The sequence below is a fragment of the Antechinus flavipes genome, chromosome 4 (genome assembly GCF_016432865.1).
Source record: "Antechinus flavipes isolate AdamAnt ecotype Samford, QLD, Australia chromosome 4, AdamAnt_v2, whole genome shotgun sequence".
Lineage (NCBI taxonomy): Eukaryota > Metazoa > Chordata > Mammalia > Dasyuromorphia > Dasyuridae > Antechinus > Antechinus flavipes.
This window is the reverse complement of record NC_067401.1, coordinates 30,682,833-30,703,230: the sequence shown is the minus strand read 5'-3', so window position 1 is coordinate 30,703,230 and position 20,398 is coordinate 30,682,833. Positions and strand designations below refer to the sequence as shown.

At 44.6% G+C, this 20,398-nt stretch overlaps 2 protein-coding genes across 2 annotated transcripts; one reads left to right on the top strand and one right to left on the bottom strand.

Moving 5' to 3' along the window:
• Positions 1–4,419: 4,419 nt before the first annotated feature.
• TMEM97 (transmembrane protein 97) lies at positions 4,420–14,314 on the top strand. The gene is made up of 3 exons (XM_051992342.1): positions 4,420–4,893; positions 11,332–11,476; positions 12,449–14,314. The coding sequence occupies exons 1-3, from the start codon at positions 4,570–4,572 to the stop codon at positions 12,691–12,693; spliced, it is 714 nt and encodes a 237-aa protein (XP_051848302.1). The 5' UTR covers positions 4,420–4,569; the 3' UTR covers positions 12,694–14,314.
• Positions 14,315–14,513: 199 nt separating this feature from the next.
• IFT20 (intraflagellar transport 20) lies at positions 14,514–20,391 on the bottom strand. Its single transcript, XM_051992341.1, has 5 exons — positions 20,258–20,391; positions 16,662–16,790; positions 16,152–16,237; positions 15,756–15,859; positions 14,514–14,963 (listed from the first exon to the last, which is right to left on the bottom strand). Exons 2-5 carry the CDS (start codon positions 16,786–16,788, stop codon positions 14,882–14,884), a joined length of 399 nt encoding a protein of 132 aa, XP_051848301.1. The 5' UTR covers positions 16,789–16,790; positions 20,258–20,391; the 3' UTR covers positions 14,514–14,881.
• Between the last annotated feature and the right edge of the window lie 7 nt (positions 20,392–20,398).

The window sequence follows — 20,398 nt, the reverse complement described above, 5'->3', positions numbered from 1 at the left end:
ACTAGATGTTTTCCTAAACCAACAGAGCTCAACTGGCCATATTTAAGTGGCTGGCAGAAGCTTGCTTTTTTGTTAATAATTGAATAATGTTTAGATGCAGAGGTGTGAAACCACCTGCTGACTCTATGGCAGCCGCACTTTTCTCAATCTTATCAGTCATTTAAAATTTTCCATTAGTAACAAAACATCTTGTAATGTGATATATTTCTTCCATTAACTATTTTTAAGCCTTACAGATCTAAATTCACTTCTAGACTCACATCTGCTCTTCACACCTGTATAACCTTGGGCAAATCAAGGCAAGCCCCTCTCTTAGTTTCACCATCTGCAAACTAAGAGGAAAAGGGGACAAAACTTATCTTGTAAGTTCCCAGAGTTCTAATGCTGCATGACTCTCTCTACCTCCTTCATTCAGTATTACTTTGGGATAAGTACAATGAAAATGAGACTCAAGAAAGCATCGGGAGATTTGAGTTCCAGGTCTATGATCTGGCTTTGATGGCTTAGGGTTTCTAATTGCTCTTCAGTTAAAAAATGTGATTCTGGATAGATATATTTTATTCAAAAGAAAATGTGTTGGTAAAGAAAGGCATGGAGTAACACTATATTATTGAAATATATGCTTTTTATGTGAGGAAATTAAAAGGTAGGGACAGGATACATAATAGATGAAGGTGAATGAAGGCCGTAAGAGATGCAATTCTGTCAGTAGACCACAGACCACTGGAACAGAAGTAGTAAATAGTTAAATTTGGACAACTGCCCTCAAGCCTAGCACAAAAGACAGAACATCAGAGACTTCAGTTCTCTAGACACTGGCTGCTTGCCGCTGGAGAGCTCTCTCTGCCAAAAGTACGGCCAATGGTAAATGCAGTTACTAATTCCAACTTTAAGGGACTAAACCCCTGGCCTGTTTCCTCCTGTAAAATGAAGAGGTCAGATTAAATGATCTCTGAGGTCCCTTCAAGCTTAAATGCATGATTCCAGCTCTGACGTGTCATTTATTGTATAGGTTTTGGCCAGTTCTTTAACCACTCCGAACCCCAACTTCTAAACTCCATCTCCAGACTTATTACCACCTCAGTCTTCCCACCTGAGGCCGGAAATATCATTGCCACTTCCTCTTGGAATTTCCAAAGCCTCACCTCCTACAAAAGACCATTCCTGAATTCTCCCATTACTACTGGAGCTTTCTTAGTTAGTGGGTTCCAGTAACTGACCCCTCCCACCAAATTATGTTTATTTACATATCTGTATAAGCTGCTGTAATGTTTATGACTTGATAAATTCTAGTCCTCTATACTTTGAATATAATCTCCTGAGGGCAGGGGCTATGTATCCCCAGTGCCTACCATTGTTCCTGGCACAAACTATCCCCTGAAGAAAATGGGGGATCCTAAGCAGCTGATCTAAGAAAGGAGTGCAGGCCAGACCTGGTGGCCAACTGTCCACTTAAGGCAAGGCATAGAAATAGGAAGCAACCAAAACATTTTACTCTGCAGGAAGTTCCCTAGAAATTGACCCATTCTCTCACCTCCAAATCTTCCTGAATGGTTAGGAACTGCTGCTCAGCTAATTCACACAATGCCCTAAGCCTGGAATCAGGAAGACCTGAGTTCAAATTCAATCTAAGACACCAGTTGTGATCCTAAGCAAATCACAACTTGTTTGCATGTTTCCTCATCTATACAATGGGGATGATAGCACTTACCTTGTGTCCAGAGTTGTTGTGAGGCTCAACTGAGATCTAAACATAGAGTGGGTATAACATAAAGGTTTGCTATTGTTATTATATGAAATACATTTTAAAAAACTGAAGACAGTTAGCCTGGGGCTTCAAAGAAACATGATTTTGGTCTTCCAGTAGTTGAACATTTATTATTAGGGAGGTCTAGACTAATCTGTCTCTAGAAGAAGGATCAAATCAAAATCAAAAGGATCAGAAGGTGTAAATTACGTGGAGGTAGATTGAAACTCAAATATAAGGAGACAAGGACTCATGGGAAAAACATTCATAGCAGCTCTTTTTGCAGCAATCTGATGAGATGGAAATGGTTAAAGTTAATGTACATGAGTGTAATGGAATATGTTAATACTGTAAAAAAAAAATGAAAGGAATAGTTTCATAGACATCTTAGAAGATTTGTATAACTGAATTGGTACTGAATGAAATGAGCAAAACCAGGAGAATACTGTTATAACAACAATATTATAAAAAAACAACTTTGAAAGACTTAAGAATTCAGACTGACACAATCAATCAAAGACACAATGAGAAATACTGAAATGAAATTAAAAGTGAAAAGTAGTGGACAATCTAACAAAGATTCTGCACTACGGCCCATGGGCCAGATGTTGCGGCTGAGGCCGATTATCCCCCTCACCCAGGGCTATGAAGTTTCTTTATTTAAAGGCCCACAAAACAAAGTTTTTGTTTTTACTATAGTCCGGCCCTCAAAGAAGAACAAATGAGATAAGAACATGCTGCCACACTCCTGACAGGGAGCTGATGGACTCAGTGCACTGAGATGTGGAGAGTCTGTTTTGCTATTTTACTTGTCTTTACATACTTGTAAAAGGCTTTGTTTTTCTTTTTCCTTCTTGTTTTGTAGTTGTTGAGGGTAGAAGGGAGAGAAGGCAGATTTCAGTTAATTAAAAAAGTAAATTTCAGTTTTTAAAGGGAAAAAGAATAAGCTTTTATTAAATACCTACTATATGCCAGGCACTTTATTAAGTGCTTTACAGATATTACCTCATTGATCCTCATAACAATCATGAGAAGTAGGTGCTATCCCCATTTTACAGCTGAGGAAATGAGGTGAATAGAGATTAAATGACTTGTCCAGGCTAGTTTCTGAAACTGATTTTAAACTCAAAATCTTCCTGACTCCAAGACCAATCCAGTAACCATTGTATAACTTAGTTGTCCCACAAATATCGACTCATTTGATTCTCACAATAACCCCTGGAGATAGGTGCTATTAGTCCCTTTTCACAAATGAGGAAACAGAAGAGTTAAAGGACTTGTCCATAGTTATACAGTTCAAACGAGTGTGAAGCTATTATTTGAACTCGTCTTCTAAGTCCGGCACTCTATCCATATGCCACCTAGTAGCCTAGCTAGGTATCTAATAAAGAAAAACTTCCTAACAACAAAAATTTCCAAAAAATGGAGTCCATGAATAGAGGTAATGAGTCTCCCATTAGAAGGGCCATTAACCAGGAATGTTGAAAGCATTCTTAACTGAGCTATGTGGCACCGGCCTATGACCACAGAGTCCATGCCAACTTAGTAAGGGTACATCTTAGCGTGAATTCAAGTCAAGGTGCTCCTTCTTCCCAGGAGTATTTGCATTCTAAGCTTTATCTGGAATTGCAAATAAAAGGTTCTAGGACTCAGTAAAAGAATATCAATCTGCCTTTAGGGAAAAGAGATGAGAGAAGAGAATGACTTCCAAGAATCAACAGCTGTCCTACCTTGAGGGAAAAAGATAGTTGAAATTCACCAACTTGGATCGTTTTAAATATCACTTTGGTAAACGGCGGCACTGGCCATGGAGCAATGGAGGGCAGAGCCTGCGCAAGTTAAGCTGTGGAGAACTTCGCAGCATTTTGTAAGCAGTGAAATCACAAAAGGACCAACTACAGGTGGTCCCGGGCTGTGTCTGGGCAGGGCACCCATCCTCGCCCCACAAACCCATGGCCAGCGCCACTCTATGGCGGGACCGGCCTCAGACATGCACAGGGTCTGCTGGGCTGGCTCACTCAAGTCCAGGGCTTCCTAGCGCCCCCTACCCCAAGATAATTAAGCTTCTACTGGGCAGGAAGCACCCGACCTCCAGGCAGTGACAAGAAGGGAGCGCGTTGCGACTCCAGGAGAAAGTCAGAGCCCAAGGCTTGTGGGCCAGGTCGGGCAGCACAGAGTGCAGGCCTGAGAGTGACCAAGCCTAGCTGGCCACGTGATGACGAATACGTCACCTATTCTGGGCCTCAGTTTCTTCGCTTGTAAAATAAAATCACTGGACTGGCTGAACTCTCAAGGATGGAACGAAAACTCCTGCTCCTGATTCCTTTGGTATGAGACAGCATACGTGTACTGATCCGGGTGCCCTAGGCAGGCAAGGGTGGCCAATTAGCGACAGGTCCAGGGAGACAAAGCCAAGGGTCACACGTGCCCCAGGGTCCGCGACCTCGTGGAGGCCAGCAGCCTCACCCCGTCCCCCAGTTGCAGTCTTGGTCCGGGAGCCCTGGGAAAGGCCCCCCGGAGGCTTTCCAGCCCCTGGGAGGGCACGCCCTCGCTCCGGGCCTCAAGTTTCCTCATCCGCAAAACGAGGCAGTGGTGGGAGGTGCGGGGGGCCTAACCGAACAAAGGGAGGGAAGCGACGGAAAACAAAGGCCTAGCTCCTGGGCCGTCACTCCATCGGGCCCAGCCCGAGCCGCCAGGCTCGAGCGTCGTCCGCAGCGCTCTATGCGCGCGCACCCACCGTCCAACCGTCCTCCGCCCTACTCCGGAGAGTCCGCACCTCTCGGCCAATCCGCTTCGGCCGCCTCTCGCCACACCCCCGGGCGATGGCCCCGCGAGCCATTCAGCGTGGCCGGCATGACTGGCGCGAGGCGCTCGGGGCGGAGCCGGGCGCGGGGCGGGGGCGGGGCCGAGGCGTCCCGGCGGCGTCCGCCCGGCGCTCGAACACTCTGGCATCGTTCGTTTCCCGGTGTGCCTGGCTTTTTCGCAGCTCCTCTGGCATCCCGGCCGGAATCCAAGGCACGATGGGCGCGCGGGGCGGGGCGCGAGCGCTGGAGTACCTGCTGGGCCTCTACTTCGTGATGCACGTCCCCATCACGCTTCTCTTCGACATGCAGGCGCTGGTGTCGGCTGATTTGTACCCGACCGAGGTGAGGAGGACGCATGCGCGCCGCGTGTCTCTGCGCCTGCGCCTGCGCCCTGTGTCCTGCGCCACGGCACACGAGTTGCCCTTTGCGCGCTGGCTTTGAATCCTGAGGCCCACTCGGGCGGCCTGTGTGTCCCTAGGCGAGGCGCTGGGCCCCGGGCACCTCCTCCAGGAGATCTGGACTCGGGTGATACACACACCTCTTACCCAACCCGGGGATTATGAGCAAAGCGCTTCGGAGAACTAGGGCTCACCTCCCTTAGCCCCCCCGGCCGCGCCCCCAGACTCACCTTTCGTGCCAAGGGCCCCCTAAAGTTTAGACTATCTCTAGAGATCCCCCAAAAGGCAGCCTTTGCCCCGAATTACTCAGGCCTTGCCCTGATCCGCTCCCCCATCCTTCCCCCTTCCTCAAATGCCGGACCTCCAACTTACACGTCACCCTTCCCCCAAAGATTCTGCAGGGCCAACACCGATCTTGGAGCCCTTCCCCCCAGGTTACGAGTTTGTCCACCTATCTAAGCTGCTAGTGTCATCTTCCCCAAAGTGTCAGGTGGGTTCCTGGAACCCATTTGTAAGTCGCCGAGAAAGCTCCCCTTGTTCACGAGCGCCCTTTCCCCGGACCAGCCACCACGCAGCCCCTCCCCCCCAGGGTCTCCTCCTTAGGGTTTCCCGCCAGAACAATCCCTCCCAGGAAGGATCCTTGTGGTTCTTGCAGCCGCGTATGGGGCCGGAAAGTGGCTGCTGCTGCGGGGCACTCTGGCACCCCCGGCTGAGCCCCTCCAATGGGGAACGGCGCCTGCCCCGAGGAACTGAGGACTTCCAGACTGCAAAGGGAAGTGACTGCCGTGTGGGCAAAGCCCAGCTTGGAATCCACCTGGTGACTTCGGAGCTCAGGTTTCCCTTTGGTGCCCCTCTCTTGGCAAGCCTGTGTACCCCTACTCAAAATAGCATCTTAAATTAGTTGATGGGAATGTTAGATTCCCTTGAGAGGTTAATGACCCCAAAGAGGTCCGGATTTTCCTCCCATAATAATGCACAGATCTTTGGGATCCTATGTTAAGAACACTTCCATTAGGGTCTCAGAAGGACCCTTGCAATTCCAACATCCCCCTCTCTTCCCTCTTGTTTTTTGTGAAGTCATTTTTTTAGTCCAACTCTCTGTGACCCAATTTGGGGTTTTCTTGGCCATGTCCTTCTCCACCTCATTTGACAGACAAGAAAACTGAGGCAAACAGGGTAAAATGACTTGCCCAGAGTCACCCAGAGTAGTCAGTGTTTGAAACTTCCTGATTGCTTGCCCAGCTTTCCATCCACTGTCCACTAAGCTGCCCCAAAATTTGGAGTTCTGCTTTCCATGCCATGCTGCTTGTTAAATGCTAGAGGTACAAAGACAAAAGTGAAACCGTCCCTGCTCTCCAGGATCTTCCCCCAGTTCTAATGGGGAAGAGAACATGCATATATAAAAGCACGTAGATAGTAATATACAAAGTGAATACAAGGTGGTTATGGGAGGGAGAGCTCCAGTAGTGAGGCCAGTGCATGCTGGGGAGGTACTCCTGATCTGGCTGGACTGGATGAAGGGCAGCAATGAGAAACAAGGCTGGAGAGGTGTCTAGGGAGTTACCTGTGGGTGCTGAGCCCCTAGCAGACCTTAGTGTGGGAGAGGAGGGGTGCAGGAGAGCATTAGAAAGGGCCAGGCTCTACAAGCTTCAGATGCTAAACAGAGGAGCTGAGACCAGGGAGTCCCCAGAGTTTGTAAAGCAAGGAGCTGCCATGATCTGGTGCTACTCTGAACCAGGATGGGGTGAAAAAGAGTTATAACTCCAGACTAAGTGAGAGGGGTAGGGAAGATGTGCGCTCAATAACTACAAAAGGGCCCAAGAGCTGGAAATAAAACCTTTCAAGGAGCTCTTTACAGTAGTAACTGACTGAGGCAGGGAGGAGACCAGACTCATTCTCCCAACAGTGACTTGGTCTGTCCAGGCTCCCCAAGCCACTACCGGAGCCAAGGCTTAAATTAGGACTTTTTTTTCCTTCACTCTAGTCTTAGATCAGAACCAACAACTGATTCACAGCAAGGGGATTGCACAACTCTTTGTAAGTTCCACTAACAGCTGGATGCCAGCTCAGCTCCCTGAAAGTACCTAACATTTTCAGAGAATTAGTGGTAAGGCACAGATCTAGTATGAGGTATTTAAATTAGGAGTCAGGTTGCCACCACCTTGCCTTTACAAATGAAATACGATGGGAGATGGGGGAGAGATTATGAATTGTTCTCAGTACCTTAAAATCAAGATGTTAAACTGGTAAGCTTTGCTTTATGCAATAGGGGTTTCTGAAGTTATTTAACACTGAAGGTGAGTTGGACTTTGCTGGCCCCTGTGGGATCCTTTTGTGAGGCAAATTACCCACTCTGATTTTTTTTGTGTGTGTTTGAGTTTTGAGTTTCCAGTTAAGGTTGTTTAGAAGTAAAGTAACACCTGCACAGATAAGTGTAGAGTAATATCATAATTATTAAGATATTAAAAGAGTGAATTGAATCATTAATATAAATTAAAACATTAAACAGATTTCAGCAGAATCCAATCAAAAACAGAAGTCACTGCTGGAGGAGCACACTAATAAGACATGGAAAGTAGGCCAACCAGCTCGGACTTGTTTGAAATCATGTAAGAAAATGACTAAATATAAAAATACTTACAGCAGCAGCCTATGGTAGTGGAAAAAAATTATAAACTAAGTGGGGAGGCTGTCAGTAGGGGAATACCTAGAGGGGAAAAGAGGGTATGTGAACAGTGGCATATTACTGGGCAATAAGAAATGAAAAATGAGGAATTCAAAGTACAAAAAAGGTTTTTGTGAACCGATGCAGAGAGAAACAAGCAGAACCAGAACAATAGCTACTGACTACAGTGGTCACTAAAAAGAAGTTATTTGGACACATAGTGAAGGAGACAGTTTTTTGTAAAAGAAGTAGCAGATCTGGATCCATCCTGATGCCTTGCTATTTCAGATTTCAGTCTCTTGTGGGAAGGTTTTTATTTTTCTCATATGAATAAAATCGGTTTGCAGAGCTTGGTTGGATTTTTTTTTTCTTGCTGAGGCAATTGGGGTTAAGTAAGTGTGCCCAGGGTCACACACCCAAGAAGTATTAAGTGTCTGAGACTAGATTTGAATTCAGGTCCTTCTGACTTCAGGATGGTGCTCTAGCCACTGTGACACCTAGCTGCCCCTCAGTTGGATTCTTAATGTTTGTCGATTGATTGATAAAATTCTTTTTAAAGATAAGCCACAAGGCCAAACTCCTTACTTTCATATTTCACCTTTTAACAATACCCTGTAGAAATTTGCCTAAAGGTCAGGCTTTGATTGAGTTCTATTATGAACTGAATTTCTACCCTTATGGACTAACAACCTTTGTAACCTCACCCACCACTTGAATCAAATTCAAGTTGCTTCAAGCAGAGCTGCTGCAGACTACAGCTCTTCAGACTAATACTCTTACTTGAGGATTTCTCCCATCTCCCCACTAGCAAGTTGTGGGAGGAATTGAGGTCAACCCACCTCCCCATTAAAATACCTACCAATCAGGATTATTTTACCTTTGCCAGAATAGATCTACATGATGTACTGCCAGACCAGTCATAGAGGATATACACATATTTAAAAGGTTGTCAGTCCTCATTCTAGGTCTTTGGACATTGAGAGAGGCCATTGACCCAGTTCATTAGTTACTGCTAGCCTAATTAATAAATTGATCATGCTTGGACCAGTCTCAGTTTACCTTAATTTTCAAACATAGTTGAGGATAGGGGAAGTCAAAATTGTGCTCTGTATTTAAATTAAGCTGGATTGGATTGGATTTCATTTCATTTATAGTCAAATTGTTAACCTCAACATCCATAATTAATAGTTTGGGGATTATAGCACGTTTGTTTCTGGGTAATCTCTCCTAATCTGATTCCCTTACTTGCCAAGCAGGTCTATGCTTGTCCAACTTTTCATTTTTCAATGAAAAAAAATTTTTTTTTTACACTAGACTGGTGATTTTATCATTATATGATGGCAGTCCACCTACCGGTATATTACAATATTACAATGATCTTAGCCATTATCTGGGCATAGAGAGATTATTGCCCAAGACCCATTGCCAGTGCATGGTAAGAGGTCTATTTCTTCCAAACTGCAAAGACCAGCTCTTCAACAGATACCTCTCCAAAAATTAACAAGGAAAATATTCTCATTTTTATAGAGTAGTAAATTGATCATTGGACGATAGTTTTATTGCCTATGAATGATGCTAGGGTTTTCCCTCAATTGTTAAAGCAAAACAAAGGAAGTCAATTTGGGGCAGAGTGTCTCTGACATCTAAAAGGGGGAAAGCCAATGTGGCTTCTCTTCAGCTTTCCTCTAGTTCAGACCTTTTGGATCTTTTTAAAAAGGCAAGTTTATTGCTTTCACCCTCCAACCCAAGTGGAATGTTTGTTTCTGCCCCAACCCCTCTCTCAGTGGCAACATGACATCATGAATTCTGATTTTGCTTGGGTAAGGAAGTTAGTAAAATCTAGAATAGAATTGATTCCCATTCCTCCTCCTGCTTAAACTCCAATTCATGTAGTCAAAAGGAACTTGTTTTTTTTTTTTGCCAAAATATGTCGCTAGGGGCAGGTAAGTGGCGCAGTGGATAGAGCACCAGCCCTGAATCAGGAGGACCCAAGTTCAAATCTGATCTCAGACATTTAACAAGTCTTAACTGTGTGACCCTGGGCAAATCAGTTAATCCCAATTGTTTCAGGAAAAAAAAAAAAGTCAAAATATGTCCCTGACCTTCTAAGAAAAATATGATTATAGGAAATTGATGGACTTTGAGATGCTAGAAGAGCATTAGGTTGTGGGCCTTTTGTGATTGCGCAGAGGGTGGAAAGCATGGCCAAGTTTGTGGGATTTTTTTCTCCAAAGAAATAGCAGCTGGAAGCTCAGGGCTTACTTCCGGATACAGCTGTTGGTACCTTGTAACCATTCCTTCAGGTCTGAAGTCTCACTCTTGGTTTTATTTTCTAAAAAAAAATTTTTTTATCATAATCATCCACAAACACAAACATCCCAATATGTACTATATGAGTACTATGTGAAATGATGGATTATGTTTATTTAATATTTTAAAAACATTAAAGTTAACAAGGGTGTAATAAATTGCTGTGATTCTTTTTAAATTTTGTATTGGATTTTTAAAAAAATGTTTCATTAATATTCTTTCTTTTCTAATTGGTTCTTTTGTCAAGAACAGATCATCAGAATCTGAGAGCTAATTCTATCTTTTAAGGTTACTTCTAGACTGTAAGAAGTCATTGTTATTCTGCTGAACAGCTTATTCCAGGGAATTTATTAATATCTGTTTTTGCATAGCACCAGTGACTTGGAAAGCCAAGTAAACAGTAGAGGTTGACTGGAGAACATAATTAATTTCAGCCTGTTTCCCTATCTGCATCTATCTCATCCTTTAGGAGAATCAAATAACCTGCATGTAAAATGGTTGTATGAACATGTATTACTATTATTATCAAGCCATGGAAAGTAACCTAACACATCCATTTGCCATCCAATAGATCATATTTGTGGACAGCTATTTGATACAGTGGATATGGCCAGCCTGGACTCAGGAAGGGTTTTCCTGAAATTTGGTGTCAGACACTTCCCAGCTGTGAGGCCCTAGATAAGTCACTTCACTATTTGCCTATTTCCTCATCTATCAACTAGCTGAATAAGGAAATGGCAAACAGCTCCAGTATCTCTAACAAGAAAACCCCAAATGAGGTCCTGAAGAGTTGGACAGAACTGAACAACAGGGTCATAGTTGCCATTCAACCTGGGCTTCAGACCCATAACACTTGCCTCTCACAGATTTTTGGCTCTTTTTTTAGATTTTGTAAAAATTTCCACTCTTAAGACCACATCATCCCAGCCATGTTCTGAACAGTTAAACTCTTTTCCCCCACATAAAACTGCTTGCAATTTCAGGACATACCCTTCTCTTGAAATGTGGGTGATACACTGACCCTACCTAAAACATCCCACTGATAAGCCTCCTTTCAAGGTGGGCACTGATGCTCACAAATCATTCTTGGGGGATTCTTAATGGATTCCACTTGAGCATGTTTTCCTGATTTTTATCCCCAATATGTAGTCCATTTGCCACTTCTACTTGAGTTGCTTCATGCAGGTAGGAATGAATAGTCAATTTTTAGGTTGGGTCATATTTTCCCTCCTGTAATTTTAACCAAAAAATGACCATCAGGAATGAATTGTTTACCCCAAATAGATTGCCTAGACCGTGCCAGAGAAAACTGATCAGTTCAATATCTAATGAAATCATTGCCAATTGGGTGGCTGAAGACATGTGGGAGTGTGCAGGGGGCAGGAGCTCACCTCTCGTTTCTCTCAGTTGACAGACATGCTGAAGTGGTATGTCCAGGCATTTAAAGACCCCCTGATGCTGAAGCCGCCAAGTTGGTTCAAGTCGTTTCTTTTTTGTGAGCTTGTGTTCCAGCTGCCTTTCTTTCCCTTTGCAGCATATGCCTTCTTCAAAGGTAAGCAGTGGGAAAGGATCTTCAGTGATTATGTCCTGAAGCCTCATTTTTACCTAAAAACTAAGCCTCTGTCCAAAGTGTGCTTATTGGGGGCTGGGGAGAAGAGCTTTGAGAACCATCAGAAAATACTCCTGAAAACAGGCATAGGAGGCAAGACAATAAGAGGTTTTAAAGGACAAGGAAACAAAAGCTGGGGGTCATTTTGGAAGCAGCAGCAGAGACTTGTAGTCTTGGGAAGTTGAAAGGCCCAAGGGAAGAGAAGAAGCATAAAATTGAATGGGGCCTGGAAAGGCAAGTCAGAGATCTAGGCAGAAAAAAGACTTTTGGAGCCACCAGCTAAGGTCCGAAGATTAGCTACTAGTATATAGGTGATTCTCACTCATTGGGTACTGCAGAGATAGGCACACTTTGGCATGGTTCATACTTGTTAAAACTCATGGTTGCTGATCACTAGCTATAGTTTTTGCCGCCGCCTCCCTCCATCTTGTCTGATTTTATAGTTGGGGAAGGCCTAGTGAACCTAGCATCATGCTATCCCTTAAAGATCTGGACGTCAGTATTTTCAAAATTATTTTCCCCACTTCCTTCTCATGATACCAGAAGGAGTACATGATATTAAGCTAAAGCAGCATTAAGTAGGCGCCTCTCCCATTAGGACCTTTCTTGATACTGATCTATTGACAAGCCCCATCACTATATGATGATTTAGTCCCACATATTTGGTAGGGAATTTCAAGTTCCACATTCTGTCCTCCTTTTAGGAGCAGGAAGCTTGCACAGCAAGCAGAGCCAATAAGTTTGATTTTCTTTTGGACTGGTTAAAGGGAACTATGCCTCGATTTCCCAGGGAAATATATATATATATATATATAGTATACTATGTATACTATATATATATACATATTTCTCAGATTGTTTTTTTTTTCCTTAAAGCATTATAAACATTCGAGTTTTCCCCTTGTAATCTTTTAGGAAGTTGCAAGTGGATCCGCATCCCTGCCATTATCTACTCAGTCCATACCATGACGACTTTAATTCCCATTGGCGCCCATATTCTGTTTGAGAATTTTGCCCAAGGCCCCGGGACATTCCAAGAACGCCTCAATCTTTTATCCATCTATGCCCCATACTTCTTCATTCCACTCATACTCCTCTTTTTTATGCTTTGGAGTCCTCACTACAGCACTGAAGAGAAGAGGAAAAGGAAAACAAGGTAAAGAACTGCTGGCAAGGGAGGGAGAGCCACTGGCCCTTGTTTGGGCACAGTCTCTCCAGCCCCCCCTTGAAACACATCAGCAGCAACCCCCGAGAACAAGACAGCAGGTGGAAGAGCTCATTCCAGGTTTCATCTGCCAAGGGAATTGTGAAAGATTTATTCCCTGAAGCTGGCCAGGGGAAGCTGAAGGGAAACAGTACTGAATACCTAGTGTGTGCCTTAAATGCCATTTCAGAATTACTCAAAGGGACACACCACCAGAATCCCCAGAACTAGAGATTCTTTGAAACTGTCTGAGTCAGATGCTAGAGGTTAGTTTGACCTATAATCTGAATGACCAACTACTTGGTGCTCTCTTCTCCAAGCCATATAATGGGACTGATTAAAAAAACACGTTTCACAAGCCATTTTCCAATTCTTCAAGAAATTGTTTTTCTCAACCCAAATCAGACCAAACTAGTGCAAAAATACCTGACCTCTCATAGACCCACAGGTCTAATAAATGAGTACTCCAAAATCCTTGTCAATTTCAGATTTGTACTTTTAGAGCTAGTTTTAAAGAGTTATATAAATTATTCCCCCTCCATTCTAGAAACATTTCTTCACAGGGAATGGGATTCTTTAGGCTTTCTTTTTTTTTTTTTTTTAAGGGAATTAATGTTCAATGGAAAAAGGCTTTTAATTTTTTTTAATTTTTGTTGAGGCAATTGGGAGTTAACTGCCCATGGTCACATTGCTAGGAAGTGTTAATGTCTGAAGCCAGATTTGAACTCAGGTGCTCCTGACTTCAGGGCTGGTGCTCTATCCCACTGGGCCACCTAGCTGCCCCCTAAATATTTAAGCAAGAATCATTCCCATCAAACTCTTTGATCACAAATATTCTGACTGGTGCTTTGATTGAGTCTTTCTGATTTCCAAGAATTCTAGGGCTTGTCTTTTTAAAGATACTCTAATCTCAACCTTGGTTTCCAAGCAGTATTAAATTGTTCATTCTCCAAAATCTGTTAATTATAACATTGTATGGTCTAGTGTCTTAAAATTATCATCTTTTCTATCACAATTTAAGTCTCCACTTAGTAATATGAATAGTAGCTGTTGATCCTGTTCTCTTATTGCTGCATGTACCTGGACTTAGTGAACTAAAATTTGTTCCTCAAAGCGGTTTAACATTCTTCACGATAGAGTGGAACAGGACCCAATCAACACTGCCTTTGCAGGTCCTGGAAATCTGGGTGCCAATACATGCAGCATGCAGGCTGGCTTCCCAGTTTTTTCCTATGGGGCTCCTCTCCTGGAGGCATCCTAGCAATCCTGTCATGCTGCCATAGGCTTGATTCTCCTCCCCACTCACCCTTACCCCCCAAGTTCCCTACTTCTCCTTTGGCCCTTTATCTTTGGGAACAGTAAGCAAATTAGCTACCATTTCTGGAAAGATATAATCACTATCCCTGTGACTTCCCAAAATAAAGTACGTTACCCTGGCCACTAGTACTTTGTATATGTTGTCTTCTATGTTAGAATGTAAGCTTCTTCAGCAAGGTAGCCTTTTTTTTTTTTGTATTTGTATCTCTAGTGCTTATTCCAGGGGCTGAGTGAGCACTTAATAAAGGCTTTTTCATTTATTCATGATGTGCTGTGACCTCCTTATAAAGTCCTCCTCATAAATTGATATTTGTTTTAATTGTTGAAAACTGACTCTAGTGTATTGAATTCAATAAAAATGGCTGCTGATCTCAACTTCTTTCGTGGATTACTAGGGAAGAATCTGCAATAGAGCTGCAAATGTGAATTCAAAAGTGCAACAAGAAAATTACAAAAATCTAGAAATAAACGTTTATTGCCTTATTCCTTTCAAAGTGGTAGATGATTCCAAAAAAGGACTGGTGTTTACAAATGTAGCTGGAGGTCACAAACTGACAACATAGGTGAGTACACAGCAAAGAGGTCACCCCTGCTGTCCTGGCTTCTGGACAGGCAGGCCCTGGTTACTGCCAACTGACTACAATTGGGCAGGATTCTAAAAAAAGTTGTTATTGCCTTTCCAGAAGACATGGTATCTGTTAACAATCCCAAATTGCATATATGCACATGTGGTCATCAAGTTTATTGGAATGATAAAGGCTTGGGGGTAAGAGAAGTTGGAAGGTTTGTTTGTTTTTTTTTATAGGGTTTTTACTATAAAAATCAGTTTATTTCTGAAAAATAAATTGGTCAATAAATTCATTTTGTTCTGCTTCTACTTTACACAAAGCTTCATATTCAACCCGATACCTGAAAGACAGAAAATTGTTACAAATCCTAAAAAGGGATGAAAAAATGGAAAACAAACCACTTGTCTACTGTGTGCACATGTTATGGAAGCAAGGTGGTCAAATGATTCTGAGGAAGCAAGAAAGTCCAAAAATTTTTAAAATAGGTAATCATTAAACGGGAGTGAGAACAAGAAGACAGAAGAAATTAAATAAAAGATGGAAAAGAAATGCATCATAATCCCAGAATCTATCTACTATAAACACATTTCTTTCCGGAAAATCTGGGACAATTTTCAGTCCTACAGTGAAGACAGCCATAATCCCAGTAACCTCACTTTTGCTTCTAAAGTTCCTCCCCTCACCCCCGCTTCTGGACAAAGGTAGAAATAAGTTTTCCCAAATCTAACACTAAAAATGACCAAAAAGAGCCAAGAATACACTTCCCTTCTTTGCTCAGTAGGGGGAACTATGGATAAAGGATGAAAACACCATTAGTCAGATGACAAGTTGGTTTTACTGATGCATTTTTTTCTCTTATTTTGTTATAAGGGATAACTTACTGGAAAGGAGAGGGAGGAGAGAAAGATCGAGTGAAAAAAAAAATTGCTCAATATAAACAAAATAAAAGATTACTTTTATTTTAAGTAATCTTTTCCATCAAAAGACAAGTCTTTGATTAGTCAAGAGTTCTAAAATGGGGTTCCCCAGACTGCAATGAAAGGAAGAGGTGAAGTAGGGCTGGGTACAGGAAACCTAATAGCAAAAGTTGAGACTGCAATGAGCTGAGATCAATTTCTCTCACGATTCTTACCTTTCTAGCTGCATTTTCTTCTCTGCTATTAGAGCCTGGAGCTGCTGCTGTTGGGCCTCCCTTTGCTTTGCTATGGATTTGAGCAAATTTCGAGCTCCAATTGCCTATGGAGACAGATGACTTAAGAAAACTGAGCTGCCTTTTCCAGATATATTCAACCTCCCCCAAAGCAGCTCAAGAAAGGGGGGTGAACAAAGAAAATGGGACAAAGACACAGCTATTCTACTAAAAGGATGAAACCATGGGAAAGCCATTTAGAGAAATTAAGAGGAATGGGGAAGAATAAAGCCCTACCTCTGCCTCATGGTGGCTAGGAGTAAAGGGGAAGGATGAGGGCAGGAAAAGTCAGAAAACAAAGTCTTCATTAAGATGCACACACTGACATTCTAACCTTACCTTCATCTTCTCATTTTCAGCTTCTTTGGCGAGTTGGTCAACAAGTTCAATTAAGCCACCTACTATTTTCTGAAATTGGCCGATTTCTTTCAAGGAAAGAAAAATTAAGTTTTATTTTCTGTCAGAGCTCTTTCAGGGCCTGTTTTGCCTGGGCAAAATTTTGTACACGTTAAGCTGGTGAATTTAATGCCTAAATTGTTAATGCCGTGAATGAAAATCCAATCCCCTCCTATGCACTGAGAAGAATGCTGTCAAGAAGGGATGGGCAGTTACCATGATGATGCCCACTGCCTCAGAGTCTGAGGAGAAGGGGCCTATGCAATAAGGTGCTTGCCCAGGTCCAGACTCTTGTGCTTCTCAGTAACAGATCAAGCCCATGAGAAGGGACCCAGTCTTTAAATGTGAGCAAAGGCAATAGTCCCTTAACCTCCTCACACAGAGGGCAACAGAAGGCTTGGTTTCTGGGCTTGGGGGAGGCAGCTGTAGGAGACAGGGCCAAGGGCTACTCACTGTCCACAAAATCCTTGCATTCCTCCTTGAGTTCTATGGTTTGCTGAGTCACCTCAGGGTCCAACACTCGAAGCTTGTTCAGTTCGTCAAAGTGCAGGCCAGCATCGCCCAGGATATCTTTAGCCATGGCTGCAAATATAAATATTCCTTGCTTCAGCTACTCTTCAGTGACCAGAGGAAGGTCCTCCACCGCAACGGCAAAATGCCGAGTGTTCCAAAGTCACCTGTCCACACCGGCCTTCCCTCAGAGGAAAGATGCTTGAGGCTGAGGGATGACGCCAGCTGGTAGGAATGGCAGGTGCCACCAGAAGAACAAAGGGCAGAATTTATTCCAGGGAGGAATAAAGTCCACTTGCCATACTGGGTGGATGACGAGTGAACATGCCTTATAGAGCCCACCCAGGGACCTCAGAATCCCTACAGAAAAATCAATATGATGTAAATCAGGCAAGTTATAACTGGCTGTCCCATAATGCTGATCTTAGAGCAGGTGGAAGCAAAGAGGAAGGATCTGTCGGAAGTGGGAGTATTCTGATAGATGACTGACCCCAGTTTTTAGGGCTATGTCTAGGACACACATCAAACTACCCAAGCTTGAGGTGAATATCCACTTCCAGCTGGCTCAACAAACCACGTTCAGATTTGGATATTCAGTCTCTAGAACACAGCTACAGATGAGCAGTATGGACCCTCCCATTACAAATCAATAAACTGATATTCTGGGTTATAAATCAACCCCAAGAGTTGGGTTACTGCAATTGAGTTTCCCCAGGACCTGGCCATTTCTTGGAGAATTTTCCAGCTATCTTCTGAGATCAACTGCTCTGCCTGGTTTCTGCTCCAGAAACATCCAGCGTCCCCCAAGATAAGCTCATCCCCTGAAATCTCATCATCTTGGTAAAGCCTCTCAGCACTCCTGGAGGCCACACTGACTGGAAGGCTGGAAGACAGAGCAATGAGTTCTTCCCAAAGCCTCTGCCAGTGAACTTCTTAACCATCAGCTGCTTTGTGTAGTTTCAGCCTCAAACATCATACCATGTATCCAAGAGGGGGCTCCCTTCATGTACCATCTTCCCCCCATTTGCAGGGCTGGCTTTTTCTTATCTGGATGCCCAGCTTGGCACCATGCCAGGGACACACTGTCATTGTTTGGCCTTCCTTTTTAAAGACCAGTGACCACATGGGGCAAGGTCTTAGCTTGCATGTGAACTGGATTTCAGTAAAGTCAAGTGGTCAGCCTCACTCTTCCAGAGCCATTCAAATGACCTCGGCCCTCTCAATCTCAGACCAAGCTCTATGCCCTCACAGCGCCTGCTTCAATTGCCTTTGTGGCCAGAGGAACATCTTCCCATAGCTGGGGTGCCCATCATCCTGGGCCCTCAGCTAAAATGTTCTACTAGGGTCCAGCCACTGCACATGATTCAGTACCTTGGAGCCACAGGTGAGAGTCAGACACCAGGTAAACCCCAAGGTGGATGAGCAGCCCTGATAAGGGCCTATCAAGCCCTCATACCAGGGATGTTGGTGCTCCCTAAACAGCCCCTAAACAGCACATTGTTAGTGGTCAGTCATTTTCACTTCTGTACACTTCTCTGTGGCTCCACTTGAGGTTTTCTAGGCAAAGATATTGGAGTGGTTTGCCATTTCCTTCTCCAGCTCATTTTACAGAGGAGGAAACTGAGGCAAACAGGGTGAAGTAACTTACATTTAGTAACTGAGAATAGATCTGAATTCATTTTCCTAACTCCAGGTCCAGCATTCTATCCACTTTACCACTTAGCTGCCCTTAGGCACCCAGTAGGAACTTAATAAATGTTCAATTATTTATTGAATAAAATGGATTTCTGAAATTGCAAAGCTGAAGACCAGATTCTGGACTTTTGATGATTCCAGCTGTATCACCCTAAACAGCTCTTTCCATGTAGCCATATGTCCAGAACCCCAACAATTCTATAATGTCAACACAAGGCACAAAAACAAAGGGAAAAAATTGTATATGTCCCTCCCTTTACTCACCAACTTATAGGGTATGGATGCTGAATATTTTACAGGAAACCCCTCAAGAGAAAAGGGCTCAGAACAACTTTTTTTGGGAGGGGAAAGAGGAAGTAATAGAAGTTAAGTGATTTGTTTAGGGTCACAAAGCTATTATGTGTCTGAAGCCACATTTGAACTCAGGTCCTCACTACTTCAGGATTGGTATTCTGGCCATTCTGGCAGTTCCAAGCACTGAAGGAACCTCTGCTCAGCTTTCCCTCATACCTTAATATCCCCGCACTCAGCACTGGGGTCCTCCAAGTCAATCCTCCATCTTCTATTCTCAGTCCAGCAGCTTCCTTACAGAAGCCATTCCCCAGCCTGGCTGAACCTTCTCAGCATTTGTGCTTCCTTCCAGATGTCGCTTGCCCTTTAATGATCTCCTCCAGATCTTTCATCCTCACCCCCAAGGGTCAATATTCCTTACTACCTTAGTAGGTATGTCGTTTCTCTCAAGTAAAATGTACTTTTTAAAAGCAGGGTCTCTCTGCCTTCCTCAGGCTGGCTAGCCATTCATGGGTCTAACCTCAGTGCAGATCAACGCCGGCGTTCTGTTCCTCTAGGTCCCCTCCTTACCCCGGCCCCACTCCCCTTCCCAGGGGGTCCATGCATTCCACATATCGGGGAGGAGAGTGGGGGCGTGCAATCAGATGCAGGTTCGCAGCAGCTCAGTATTCGGGAGTTCAAGCACTTACCCCGCCAGAAGTAATACAAACCTGAAGCACCACGCTGCTTACACTGCAAACTTCGAGATTACAAGGTCTCCTTCCTGAGCTTTTTGGGGGGCTTTGCATCCTTTAAGCGACTTGTGACAGGGAATTCTAAGGGCCTCCCCGCAGTGTGGGCAGGGGCTCTGTGCTGTCCCTGCACTTCCAACACGCCTGGCCCACTCCCAGCTTTCACTAAATCCGGCCCTTGCTGGCCCGTCCTCACCTCCAGAAGCCACCAGGTGCCAACACAAGCAAGCGGGCGCCCGGCAGTTTCTGGATAAAGGGAAGGAAGACAGCTTCCCGCAGGAGGCGCAAGTCGGGGCTGAAGGCCCACTTCTCTCGGGAACGGTCCCATCCCACAAGGAAGGGATCCCCACCCGCCTCCTCCTCCGACCGCGTCCTGGTCGAACACAGGGCAATAACGACGAACCGCTACCGAGGTGTCCACGCCTGAGCTAGAGGATGAAGCTCGGAAGAGGTGCCCAGTAAACGGCGAGGGACCGGGACAGCCCTTCCAGAAGCAACACACACAAGTTTGCAGAGGGCAGGACCCTGAGGAGGAGCAGAGAGGAGGCCAGGGAGGCCGCGCCCCAGGAGCCCCGCCCGGGAGCACAAATTGGGGAAGGGGCGTCCTCTAGGTGTGAGGGCGCGGCTCACGCCCCTCCCCCTCCCGTGCCCGCCCGGCGCTCTCAGCGCCCCGCCTGTACCAAAGCGCACACGCATCTCCGCCCCCACAAGAGAAGCTCCCCGAAGGCAGAGCCAACGTCCCTCCCGTCGGGGGTCTCCGAGAAACGTTAGCATACAGATCGCAGCGAGCCCAATTGTGGCCCGAATCGTGCCGCCACCTACCTGACGCCGGGGCCCGCCGCGATGCAAGGCGGGCGCGGGAGACGGCGGCTTCGCTATCCGGTCGATAGCTGACTCCGCCGCCTGAAGGCTCCCGCTCCCGCCGCTGCCACGGCTACAGCTCCTGTTTACCGTATACGTCAC